This window comes from Phyllopteryx taeniolatus, chromosome 15, assembly GCF_024500385.1.
Source record: "Phyllopteryx taeniolatus isolate TA_2022b chromosome 15, UOR_Ptae_1.2, whole genome shotgun sequence".
Classification (NCBI taxonomy): Eukaryota; Metazoa; Chordata; class Actinopteri; order Syngnathiformes; family Syngnathidae; genus Phyllopteryx; species Phyllopteryx taeniolatus.
Genome location: NC_084516.1, coordinates 9,704,758 through 9,717,660, shown reverse-complemented (window position 1 = coordinate 9,717,660; position 12,903 = coordinate 9,704,758). Strand labels below are relative to the sequence as shown.

Genomic DNA, 12,903 nt, shown 5'->3' with positions numbered 1-12,903 from the left:
TGGACAGTTAAGATGGGGAGGGGTGGCTTGGGGCATATCGTAGATTGGGGGGATTGTGTGGCCCAAATTCAACAGTGAGAATTTTGTCCTGCTTCCATGTTTTTCCCCCGTTGCATGCATGCACCATTCTTGAACACTTTTCATTCTATGTCTTACAGATCATCACTGCCTGCACAGTTCACATATATTTTGTTAAAATAATGCAAGCTCTGCTAGATCAGATTGAAAATAAAACTTTTCAAGATACCTTTGAGTGGTACGATGTACGTTTTGCACGACAGACAGTTTGTGTTAGGAATGGACATTTCAATTAGTTTCTGTGAATTGTCTGACATTTTTAACTTTTCACATGAATACTGTTTCCATAGTTTTGTCGGACGAGAAAGGATATGTGGGCCGAAACTCAGAGACATTAAATGTCTTTGAAGGCAAAAACAACATGTAACAATATATAGCAGGTCTACTTGGAATATTGTTCATAAATGTGAGCATTTCAACATGTAAATGTAGCCTAGGCTACATTTAAATTGCAAGTCAGAGTGGCCTACTCTCAGTTGATGATACATATCCGATGTTTAGATTCACGGAACAAATGAAACAACCCACATGCGCAGACACCCAAATTTCATGTAAAGAACTCCACAAGCGCCAGCACTGAGCAGCGACAACAAAAATAAATAATACATAGAAATACAAGTATTAAACATTATATATTTTCACTCTACCCTCATTAATTTAAATGAGGGTAAGATCACTCCACTGACCGATTGCTTATTTGATTAACAACACCTCTACTGTAGCAAATTTAGACCATATTTAATTGTCTTTGCTTTCGCTGTAATTTTTTCCCATGTTTTTATTTGTGTTGTTTGGGCAAACGCGAATATATATACTTTGGCAATCACCCTTCCAATGACATCCATCTCACATTGATGGTGTACTGTTATGTATCTGATATGTATCCTATTTCTATCCACATCTGGAAGCGTTTTTTTTTTTCAAAATTGTGACACTTGAACAATGCAGTGGCAGCTAAAAAAAAAAACGCTCTCAAAAACATGGATGTGTTAACGTCATTAGCCAGGAAATCCCACTCCATCCACTTTCAAATACACCACATTATAGGTGTAACGGCTAATATTTACTGTACCATATTTGTTCAAAACGGCCCCTCACCTATCCCGTCTGATTTCTATGGTAGGCCATTTGGAAGCGAATATGTTTGGGATGAATTAATTGTGCCATCTCCCTGTCAACATATTACATCCATTATGCTGCTACTGCTTCAAGACATCAACAGCTTAAAAAAAAAATTGCATGAACTAACCAGAAATACATGATTTTTTTTTATTTTATTTGCAATGCCCATCCCTAGGTATGTTGGGTACTCTCCTGGATAGGCACAATACACAGGCCGAAAACAGTAAGGCTCAGCATATTGTAGAACAAGGATCAATGATATTCATGAGTCCAAGCTCTGACAGTAAAGCATTATGACCACAGCAGCTGCTCTACTTGACCTCCACAGTGCATGCGGCTGAGGGCTGCAGGTTGTAGCTGTGATATTGATGGATGTGTCGGCTGCACTGCGTACGCTCTTTACTGACCCTTTATATAAACAACATAAGTTTAGCACTCCTGATGTGAACCTCTGACTCAGATCAAATGAGTTGAGGAATGCCTCATGATAAAGCAGCCATATCTGTGCACTGAACATATTCAACCCATGACTGCTGTCACACTTGTCAAAGAGCAACAAACAAAGGCTGTCATAACAACTTCAGGCCACAAATGGGAGCCCCCAAACATGCCAGCTGTGTTTCTTTTTTCATTATTATTCATTATTTCTTTTTACCATCAAGTGTGGTAGAGGCTCATATTTAAAAAAGAAAAACAAACTTGTTGATTTTGAAAATATACAATTTTGTATTGATTATTAAGGGGTTATGTAAATTGATTTTGCAGCATGATTCAGGTGCTACAGTGGACGTCTCCCAACCTGAAGGTGACCATGTGGAATCTTCCTTGATCAAGAAAGATAATGCACCCCCAGTTGTTCCTGATGCTTTGATGTTCATCAGTAAATAAATGAGTGAAATGAACATTAAAGTGTTTTGAGTGCTTTGAAGGTTGCACTACACAGGTGAAAGCTCCTTTATGTAAAAAATGACAATTTATATAGTGATTGTTTATTTTTCTTCCATGGATTCTTTCCCTCAGAATGGGTTGCTAAGCAAAAATAATATCAGACTGCTGTCCCATTATTCTTTTCTATGTAATAGGAGACACAAACAGTCCGCGCAATGTGCATTCATATACAACTACAGGTATATTTTGGTTGCCTTACCTTCCACTGAGTAGAAATCCAGCCACTACTGCCAAGAGGACCAGCGCCAAAGTGATGGCCACTGCTACAATGGAAGCTTGGGCACGTTCACTGGTAGCTGTTACTGCCAATGGAAAGAGATAAAAACAGAACTAGATATACAAACACATCCACTTGGACTATGACACTGATACTTCAAAAACAGTATACAGTCAAGTACAGGTGTGAGGTTTTTGTATTGCCACGCTTTCCCACTTGCGATTAATCTCACACTGCATCCAACATTTCTCTGTGAACTCACAGTAAGGGCTCGTCTGGAATTCAAAACGGCGGCTAAAAGTGCCATATCCTGCAGATGTCCTGGCTCGCACCTATAATACACAAGGTACAGATATAAACAACACAAAATTCTCTCATGCACTATACAGTCTTATAGTCTATATACATATAAATGACACAACTACTTAATATACCAAACTTTCTAAAACCACTGTCACTGTCCAGTACGCCTTAATTTTTAGCCAACATCCAGTTAAGTTGCAATCATTTTCAATTATCAAAAACTGCCAAACTTGGGAAGAAACTAAGGCCCGTGGCACAGTGTGTGGGATTCGGCAACTAATTTTCATGAGTGCCCCGTTAAAAAAAAAATGGATGGGCAGTAAACGGCGTCGCAACGTCTCCGAACTAGGCTAACGGCCAATCATAAATTCCTCGACATATCACGTTAGCTTTCACAATCAAAATATATGTTTCCATTATTAGTGAGAGGCAGTCAGCCTCCACCATTGACAAACTGCACCAATAAAGTAGCATAAAGGTTTTTCATCAAAATTGATTTTATTTTATTTGCAGTGGTGAAGAACTGCACTGGAGCTTACTGAGAATGGTTTCTAATATTCTGACCCAATCAAGCAGCTAATTAAGGTAATGAAACAAGAAACATCCTTTATTATAATGCAGAGATGTTGTACACTACACACAGAGTCTGAACAAATAAAACCGTTGCCTGTGTTCTATGCACAAAAAATTGCGGTGGATGAGGAAGACCACTATTAAGCCATAGCGTCCCCCTGGTCACACACATGGTCAATTTAGAGCAGGGGTCACCAACCTTCTTTTGTACTGATTAGTAACTGAGCCGGACTGCTTGGTTGAAACGTAGATTTAAAGCAACTCAACATTTCCTGATTTTAGCTCCTTGCCTGAGAAGGTTTATTTTGTATTACTTTTTTGCTGTGTTTTTGCACTTCCATGACAAGAATGATGACAAAAAGTTGAACCCTGAGAAGGGATGACTTGTATTTCTATTATATCTCATGGGGAAAATTATTATGAAGTGTGAAGAAATTGATCAGCCTCCTGGAACAGATTGTCCACTGTCAGGTTCCTATATTGAATTCTACAGAGAACACGCTGACTATGACCATTTCCAAATATCTTGCCTTACTTTATTGGTCCAGCATAATACGTTCTGAGGGACCATTTGAGTTATACATCACTTCAAACAAGCTAAATCTTTGCAAGTGCTTGTTCAACTTCCATATAGTCCTTGATGTTTCTTATTCGTGTCATCTCATTTTCATTAATCAATTTCTCTATGGATTTTCTAAGTCTGTGTCTGACCTGGAAGATGTAGACTGAAGAGGGTTTTAAGCTTTCCACCACCATCTCAGTCTCCCTGGATTTTATTATAGTGTAGCTGGAGTCCTGCTCCTGTTGGAAGACAAAGAGTGAGTGTGCGTGTGTGAGTTTCATACATATATATTGTAATACTTGCATTTTTGTTTTTGTTTTTACTGTACTCCATGAGCTTTATTTGAGTGTGTGTTACGCCTGTGTGTAAGGATCAGTTTCCCAACTGTAACCTCATCAGGTTTAAACAAGGCTAAATGCCCACTCCATTAGCCAGAAACCATTAGCTAACCACTGACCACAAAGCTTTTTTTCCCCTCTCGCTCTCTCTGTCTAGTATACCTTTATTATGACCTTCCCAGAAAAGAATGCTTACAAGGAAGAAAGGGAGAGAATAGAAAGGGCACAGGCTCACTGAACTGAGCTGAAGCATCAAATTGCTCTCTTTTAACAATGTCCGCCTTAAAAACAGCTTTGCGAAAGTGAACGTTACTTTCACAAGGTACCATTTAAGTGTGAAAACATCAGCAAAAGGATGCTACTCCACACACTCTAAAAGCAAGCAGCTGGGGCAAAGCAAAGGAAGTCAGAGGTTATGGGGTTGCTTTTGCAAACCAGATTATTTACTGTACAAATGGCAGCAGATACCTGTAGAATAAATCCTCAGAAGAAAAAAATCATATCCATTGTTTCATAATACTTCTGGACTTAATTTTATGTCCTTATTTGTATATGCCACACAAATTCTAATCATTTAGTACAAATTGCATTGAAGTATTTGATACTGCATTCAAGGATTTTAACAGGCCACAACATTAGGTACATGAGCACAAATTGAGATTCAAGAGTTGTGGCACAAATGATCATTTGACAATAATGATAATAATCCATCCATCATCATTATCCTCACTAGGGTCGCGGGTGTGCTGGAGCCTATCCCAGCTCTTTTTGAGCAAGAGGCGGGTACACCCTGCACTGGTCGCCAGCCAGTCGCGGGGCACATATAAACAAACAACCATTTTCAATCACATTCATACCTACATGGCAATTTAGAGTCTTCAATCAACATAATACAGGATAAAATATTTTCAGTTTTGAGTTGTACTCATTTAACAGTATGTTTATTGTTGTGTTTGTTGTTTGCAGGGGTTTAGAGCTGAACGCCTTAAGTGCTTCTAATAGTTTTTTGGTAATGTGACTTAGCAAAACAAGGGTAGAAAAGTATTGCAACACTGTAAACTATAACTACAATAATAAATATGCTGTAAATAAACACTAAACACCAACATTCATTGGAAAGGCAAAATGTTTGAAGCAGCTCTTGAACTGGATCTCAGTAGATTGTGCAGCTGTACCTAAAGAAGTGGCCAGTGAGTGCATGCTGCATGAGGATCAAAAATGCAAAAAGATTGAAAAGATAGACTTTTGCCTTTGGACAACATCCGTACAAAAGAAGAGCATTAGTTTGATAGAATTACCTTCTCAAAATACTTGATCTCATATTCCAGGATGATGCCATTTGGTCGGTCCGGTTCTGCCCAGGAAAGTGCGATGCTGCTCTTTCCAGCATGACCTTTTCTTACCACACTCACCGGCGAAGGTGCTGCACATAGGCACACATACACGCACGTACTTTCAGTAATTAAAACCCACCAAGAAGAGAGCTTGACATCTGAAAATGATGTTCCTTGGCATTTGAAACTTAGTTAATTGTAAGGATACAAAAGACCACAAAGGGACAACATTGATGTGTTGAGATGATTTAAAGACTGTGTGAGGATGTTTCCAACCAATTGTACTCCGTTACTGTGAGTATGCATCCATTTGACTCATTTCATCCATGATGTGTCCACCCACATTTCGTATTGAGGCTCCTTTGAGGATGCTCGATTGTTTCCGCTGAGCTGTTCCAGCCAATGAGAGGATTTCTAGGCCAAGGCAGCTCAGCTACAATTTTGGCATTGAGATGCGCGAGCGCCTAATTAAACTATGCCGTTAAATCTTCAGCAATTCAATCAATGCTGGCAGAGGAGAAGGCGAGTTGAACCACGACTCTGTCAATCTGTCGCAGTGCTGAGTGAGCCGCAACACAGCAAAATATTATGAGCATTACTAGCAGGCTACTTCTTGGTTCATGTAGGGTGAAAATCTGTAAAAGTCGTGCCATTAAGAATTTAAAAAAGAAAAAAAATGGTGAAACGTATTCCTTTAAAGTTGCACAAAACTGGAAGCTGAACCTCTGTCATGAATAATGTCAAGATCTCCATTTATTGAGAATCAAAGAGATTCCACTGTATAAAGTTTTTGCTATCTATCTATCTAACCAACAAACAATAATCAAAACATTACCTCTCGTTTTTCGCCTTCTGTGTTCAGTGGAGGCAATTCAAACTCATGATAAAGAAACATCATGCACTCTCTGTGAGAATGCTTTAAAATTTCACAGAATGGTCCAGCCTAAAGTTGTGTAATTTATTCTAGAAACTCTCGAGTTAACTGAGCTGGCTTGCGTGAGTCTGCATCCGTCACTGAGCCATCCTGTTGTAACCTGAGATGTTGGCCCTTCTCTCAAAGGGACAGTTGGAGAATCTACGACACAAGAGGCTTTTAACCAAGCAAAATGCTCCCTCTGGCAACATCTACATTGTGTGTGTGAGAGACCAAACAACGTTTGGGTTTCAATAGTCTCAGCAGAACTCTACAGGGAATAAATCATCGCTACAAACACAGTAACTGCATCCTGAGTCGACCGTTGCACAAAAGTCCTATCTGCAACATCTTAAAAGCCTGAAACCAAAAACCGACACACATGCACACACTCTGTTTTTAAATACGGTAAAGGCTTGACTGTCATGAAGACAGAGTCGCTTTATTTTTACTGCAGATTAACTGGTAATAATTCACCAAAAGTACACTTAAATACTGAAACAATGGATTCATGATTTACGGATATTATTCATACATTACAAATGGGGTTCCATATGAAAGCAAGCTGACTGCAAAGCCTTCAGGTACAAAGACAACATTAAGAATTATGTACTGTACAAATACCAACCCACACCTAATTGTAGAACCTTTTCTAATTAGAATTTAGTAGGCTTTCATACTCTAATCTAAATAGTAGTAAATATAAAAATATAATCTTAATAAATACAGTTGTAGTCACTGATGGTGTAGTGGTGCACTCGCCTGACTTAGGTGCGGGCAGCGTGGGATCAGTTCCCACTCAGTGGCGATGTGAATGTGAGTGCGAATGGTTGTCTGTGTCTATATGTGCCCTGCGACTGACTGGCGACCAGTTCAGGGTGTAGTCCGCCTTTTGCCCAAAGTCAGCTGGGATAGGCTCCAGCACCCTGCGACCCTAACCAGGATAACCGGTGTTGAAAATGGATGGATGGATGGATAAATACAGTTTAAATTTGTGCCAGATCAATTAGATTTCTATTCTTTTTTCATTATATCAACTATGGAAACAGAATACAGACTAAGATATATTCCAGTGGCACAGTTGCAGGACAACAGATTTTAGGGCCCAATCAAACAAGTGTTTTAAATCTAGCAGATCTGAGAACAATGATCGGAGATGGAAGTGCGAGACAAGGGTAAGAGTTGGGGTTGCAAAGGAACATGTGAGTGCTTTGATACAAGTGTGGGAGATCTGCAAGGCACTTTTTACTCAATGCTTAAAGACCGCTGTCTACTTGTCAAGTTAAAGTACCTCTGTTTTACAGCATTACCACAGTGTTGAAAATAAAACACAGAACCACTTTCACTCTGGAGCTTTTGAAAAAAAAAAAAATCAATTCAGACCCTCAAACATCTAACTATGGTTAATAAGTACTCTAGAGAAATATCATCATCAGTAGAAAGAAAGTGTGAGAAAAAGAAATAACCTTTCAGCGAATCTGATTTCATTTTGTTTTCTTGCAACTTGCTTTATTTCATACCAATCTTTTGTGTTGTAACATTTGTAATCCAACCCTGCCAGACACACAAGATACCAGAACACCAATATTCACTAAGGCATTCATAAAAGCAATAAAAAGATAAGTGCCAAGAATGAAGAAGGCCAGCAAGGAATTTACAAAGCGACACACTCCACAAAGCTTCATTTTCATTCGTGAATTCCATCAAGATGTCAAATAAAATGAACGGCAACTTGCATTCGCTAACTTGCTCCATGAAGTATCCCAGGATTGTATCTGTTCTGTATAATGTCTCATATTTTCTGTTCTCCTTGTCCAACTAATTCTGTTTCAGCACTTAGCATGCAACCACTTGCATCTGTAACTAACTATCTATGCCTTTATTTTCTATATTGGTTATCCTGTTCAAGATCGTGCGGTGAGCTAGAGTCTATCCCAGCTGGCTTTGGGCTAAAGGCGGACTACACCCTTGACTGGTCAATCACAAGGTACATGTATAGACAGAAAAACATTTACATTCACACTGTCACGGAGTGGGAATTTAACCAAAACTGCCTGGAAGTCAGTGACTGTAACTAACTGTAAATGACCTAAAGGAAAATGGAATGAATTTAGTTGGAAATTGTGAACATTTACGTAAATGACTTCCTCCCACAATCCAAAAACATCCATCAATTGAAGACTTTAAATTGTCCATAGGTGTAAATGGTTGGACAAGTGGTATAGCAGTTGCATGGATGGATGGGAGTTGCACTATCGGTCAAAGGTTTTAGAACACCCCAATTTTTCCAGCTTGAAATTTATGGAGTTCAATTTCTCATTTTACTCTGAAATGAAAGCACATAACAAATAAACTAAGTTCCAAAAGGTATCATGCAATCAATCTACAAACAAAAATGTAGTCTAAACCTTTGACTGTTTTAAGTAGCCACCTCAGGCAGATATAACAGCTGAACACACTCTTGGCATAATCTCTGAAATGGTAATCAAATATTCTTCTTCAGTAAGTTCTTTCCAACTCTGTTGTGGAAGTTCCCATAATTGGACTTTACCCTCGTTCCGTTCAAGTCCTTTTCACGGTTATTTAGGATATTTGTCAACTCATCAGCAAATTTCTGGTTTCAGTTACTATTGTTAAAGTTATTATTATTATTTATGTTTATAAATGACTGTAGTTGGAATAAATTGCGCATCCCGGGTAAAAGATTTGTGTTTGATATTGTTTGAAAGCTGATCCTGCATTAATTGTGTGTACGCATGGTCTGACGGTGTTCAAACCTTTTTCACAGAGTACGAATAAAAACAAGTACGAAAATACTGATGAATCAAAGATTTGTGTGTCAAATGTGCATGTGCACGATTTAAGCACAGATCTGTGTGTACGCACGGTTAGTGAATGAAGCCCATTGTCTGAAGCCACACAATGGCTAGAACAGTGAAAATGCTCCACCCATCCACAAATTGCTCCGATAACACATGGTTCTCTTCCGCAGAGAGATGTCTCCAAGCGTGACTGTGAGTGTGCCACATTTAAAGGGAATGAGAAGAGCCGCTTTAATTAGTGGTGACTAAAGTTGGCTGTAAATACTCCCACAGTGAGTCCCACCTGCTCTTCACCACCAGCAGGCTCTTCTGCACTAGTACCGAAACTTTATTATTCAGCAGGGCTTTACAGAAGACACTGTGAAACCACCTATTTAGTTACCTGACCCCTTATCAAGTATGACACTTCCCACACTTCACACTGCAAATCTATTCTTCTTCTGAATGTCATCTCTCCTGTTGGCCTTCGCTCAGCCTCCTCTTGCTGGCTCAAAATACACATACGTCCGACACAGTTACTTGCAGGGCTGATAACAGTCATCACTGAGTAATTACATACAGGGGATTCTTGTGGCTACTGCAGCTATGAACAAAATGGACTCAGGATTGTTAAAGGTGCAGCAGAAAATAGGTTTGAAACGATGCAACTCAGCTCGGTGGAGGAAACATTTGTCACGGTGGAGAAAGCCCATGTGGAATGATGGCTGTTATGAGGCAACATCTGGTAAAGGTGGCAACTGATTTGCAGCTCTGGTAAATGACAAAGCTGTCAGCCTTAATCAAGTCATTGAGCACAACTGTCAGTGAATGAACACGCCTTGTACTGTACTGAACTGCTCTTTTGGGGGCATGCAAATATAGTATCTTCTCTCATTGACTGTATGCAACATGCCGTCATATGTTTTGAGTAATCTTACCGTCCACCTGCTGTATTCAATAGCACTGTGCTATTCTTTATTTGTGTTTTTTGGCCTCAATTAACAACTCGGCCATTGTCCCGGAAGGATGCGAAAAAAAGAAAAAAAAAGTTTCTGGATGAATATTTGACAACATTTCCTAGCTGGGCTATGAATAAATTTATCGATCATGCATTTAGTTATTTATTGGGATGGAAAACTTGTTCTTTTAATCTTTTGAACTTCTATTAGAATAATGCTGCCCAGAAAAGCTGTGTCATGGTGGGGGTCTCGATGAATGGAACTCAACTTCCCATCGCTGACATTGTGCTGCTGTTCTTTATATCGCAACTAGTTGAGACTGAACCAACTGCAGCACTACTGGTGCAGCCAAAGAGGTGCACTCCATTTTACCTCAAGACACAATTAATCACCTATAAATTTGACAAAATTGAACAAATTTGTAATTATCCATTAATCAATAATTACGCCCAAACCCTACGTCGAATGCTACAAAATGTCTTGGTAAAAATGAAGCAATAAACTTCATGGGGAAACTAAGGGTTACTTCACCCCCAAATGGATTAAATAATTATATCTGACACACAAAAGAAGAGAAAAACTGAAATCCAAGGGCCAGTCTGCATATACTGTAGGCCATGACCAATGACAGATTTTACTCACTGGTTGCTAAAATGTACTTGCCTTCAACACTGGAAGTAAATGAACAAGTGTTATTTAACTAGGGTAATTGCACCCATTGCCAAGGAGAAGAGACTTTGCCTGTCATATGTAATCTAACGTAATCCGTAATCTCCAATTGGTTAACCCTAATCCCACTACAACTCAGATGAACTCAAAGTGAGCTCTGCAGTCTGGGGGAATCCACTCAGACTGCTGACACTCACAGTGACAGCGGGGTTAGAGGTCTGTCGGTTCTCTTGACTGTCAGACAACCATCTGTCCCTGACCGAGTGACCATCTCTGTCGTCCACACCTGTGCACGATGGGGAGAGATATGTCTCAAAATTATTTGCACTTGTTCTTTTTCAAATCCACAAATATATCCGCGATTTACACGTGTTTTTTAAATCCACAAATATATCTGCGATTTACACGTTTTTCAAATCCACAAATTATTTGCACGTGTTTTTCAAATTCACAAATATATCAGCCAAAATGACTTGCAGTCAAGTCATCAATGCAGACAGCAACACTGCGCCGAGAGGATGGAGGGAGGGCCTTCCTACACGTGTGATTCTAATCTGCGTTACGATTGTCTAAAAAATAACACGCTTTCAATAATTCACAAGCAAAATTTTATTTTTACAAATGATGATTCATGATAGATGCACACGCAACGTTAAAAAACACGTGTAAATCGTGGATGTATTTGTGTATTTGAAAAATACACGTGTGAATCATTGCTATATTTGCGGATTTGAAAAACACGTGAAAATAATTTGTGGATTTGAAAAACGCGTATGACATATCTCTCCCCATAGTGCACTACTATTATAACTTCCTCCTATTCCTCGATAGCATGCAAACCATCTGTCAATAAATTGGAACATGTAGCTTCTTATTTTTCAATTTATCCCCTTAAATGGAAGCAGTTCAGAGAAGATTGCAGACATTTTATTCTGCTCATTCCATCATCCCGTGTGCTTGCCATTTCATTACAAACAAATGAAAATAAACTGCACAATTTACTTGTTAACACAAAAAATGGGCTTCCACAGCAGATGCTGTCGGAATTTTAATCTCCATTTGAAGACACTCTAGGAAAGCTCCTCATATCGACAACTGTGGTGAGGTCTATTGTCAAATGTTACAAGTGTGGCATTGTTGTTGCAAACAATAAGATTTTGTCAAAGATTTTATGCAAAACTGCCAGGATGTAAACACGCATATAATCAGAATAATTGGTCTCAATGACTTTGCTGCGCCCACACGCGACCATCTCTACACAAACAATTATAAATATGGAGCTTCTATGAGTTTCAGATTCCAGGGGCTTTCCAGTAATTGTGGTGTTTTTCCTCAAATGTAAAAATGAAAAACTGTTCACTGAGAGTCAGGCATGGGTAAATACAGCGACAGAATGGTTTAGTTTATTGTGATATTATGATCATCTGTTGTTTGCTACATATTAGTACTAGGAGTTCAAAATCATCATGCATGGAGATTCAATTGCACTGTGGAAACGATGGAATAAAAAGGAGTACATACCAGCCTGATTGGTGGTCACATTGAGTGACACATACTGCTTCGTGCGATCTTTAGCCAGCTCTGACACGCCATTGATGGCCTCCAGCAGGAAGCTGTAGTTTGTGTGTGACTGCAGGTCGGCCACCATCACCGAGGTGTTGGACAAGCCCACCTGACGTGGCAGAAAGCGAACGTTGGGACCGCATTCCTCCAAGCCCCTCCCGTCGGGCAAGACTTGTCTGCATAGGACGTTATAACGGATATCCTTCCTGCCACCGGACTCCATGGGAACAGACCACTCTAGGAAGACGCTGGTCTCATTGACATTGGAGATGGCGTTGCGTGGAGCAGACGGTGGTCCTGACAGTGAGGAATACGAAAAGGTTACCTCACTGGGAAACACTTTAAGGCCACTTCATTGGGTACACCCACAACATGTAATGAGATTTCAACTCCCAAGCGTTGTATAAAAAACAATGTCTTTGGAAAGAAAACAACGTTCTACTGTTATAAATGGCAATCTTAATTTATTATTGCAGTTCTCGTGTGCAGTGTATCACTGCACTCAATTATAATGGATTTTGTT

At 39.5% G+C, this 12,903-nt stretch overlaps 1 protein-coding gene across 4 annotated transcripts in view; it reads right to left on the bottom strand.

The window, feature by feature from the left end:
* LOC133490151 (ephrin type-A receptor 5) overlaps window positions 1-12,903 on the bottom strand; it is a 142,001-nt gene that overhangs the window by 24,937 nt on the left and 104,161 nt on the right. For all 4 annotated transcript variants that reach the window (XM_061799828.1, XM_061799831.1, XM_061799830.1 and 1 more), the window contains 5 exons: window positions 12,339-12,677; window positions 5,440-5,564; window positions 3,953-4,042; window positions 2,628-2,697; window positions 2,348-2,450 (listed from right to left, as the gene is read on the bottom strand). In XM_061799828.1, coding sequence (XP_061655812.1) covers window positions 2,348-2,450; window positions 2,628-2,697; window positions 3,953-4,042; window positions 5,440-5,564; window positions 12,339-12,677 — 727 coding nt within the window. The remainder of the gene's footprint in view (window positions 1-2,347; window positions 2,451-2,627; window positions 2,698-3,952; window positions 4,043-5,439; window positions 5,565-12,338; window positions 12,678-12,903) is intronic.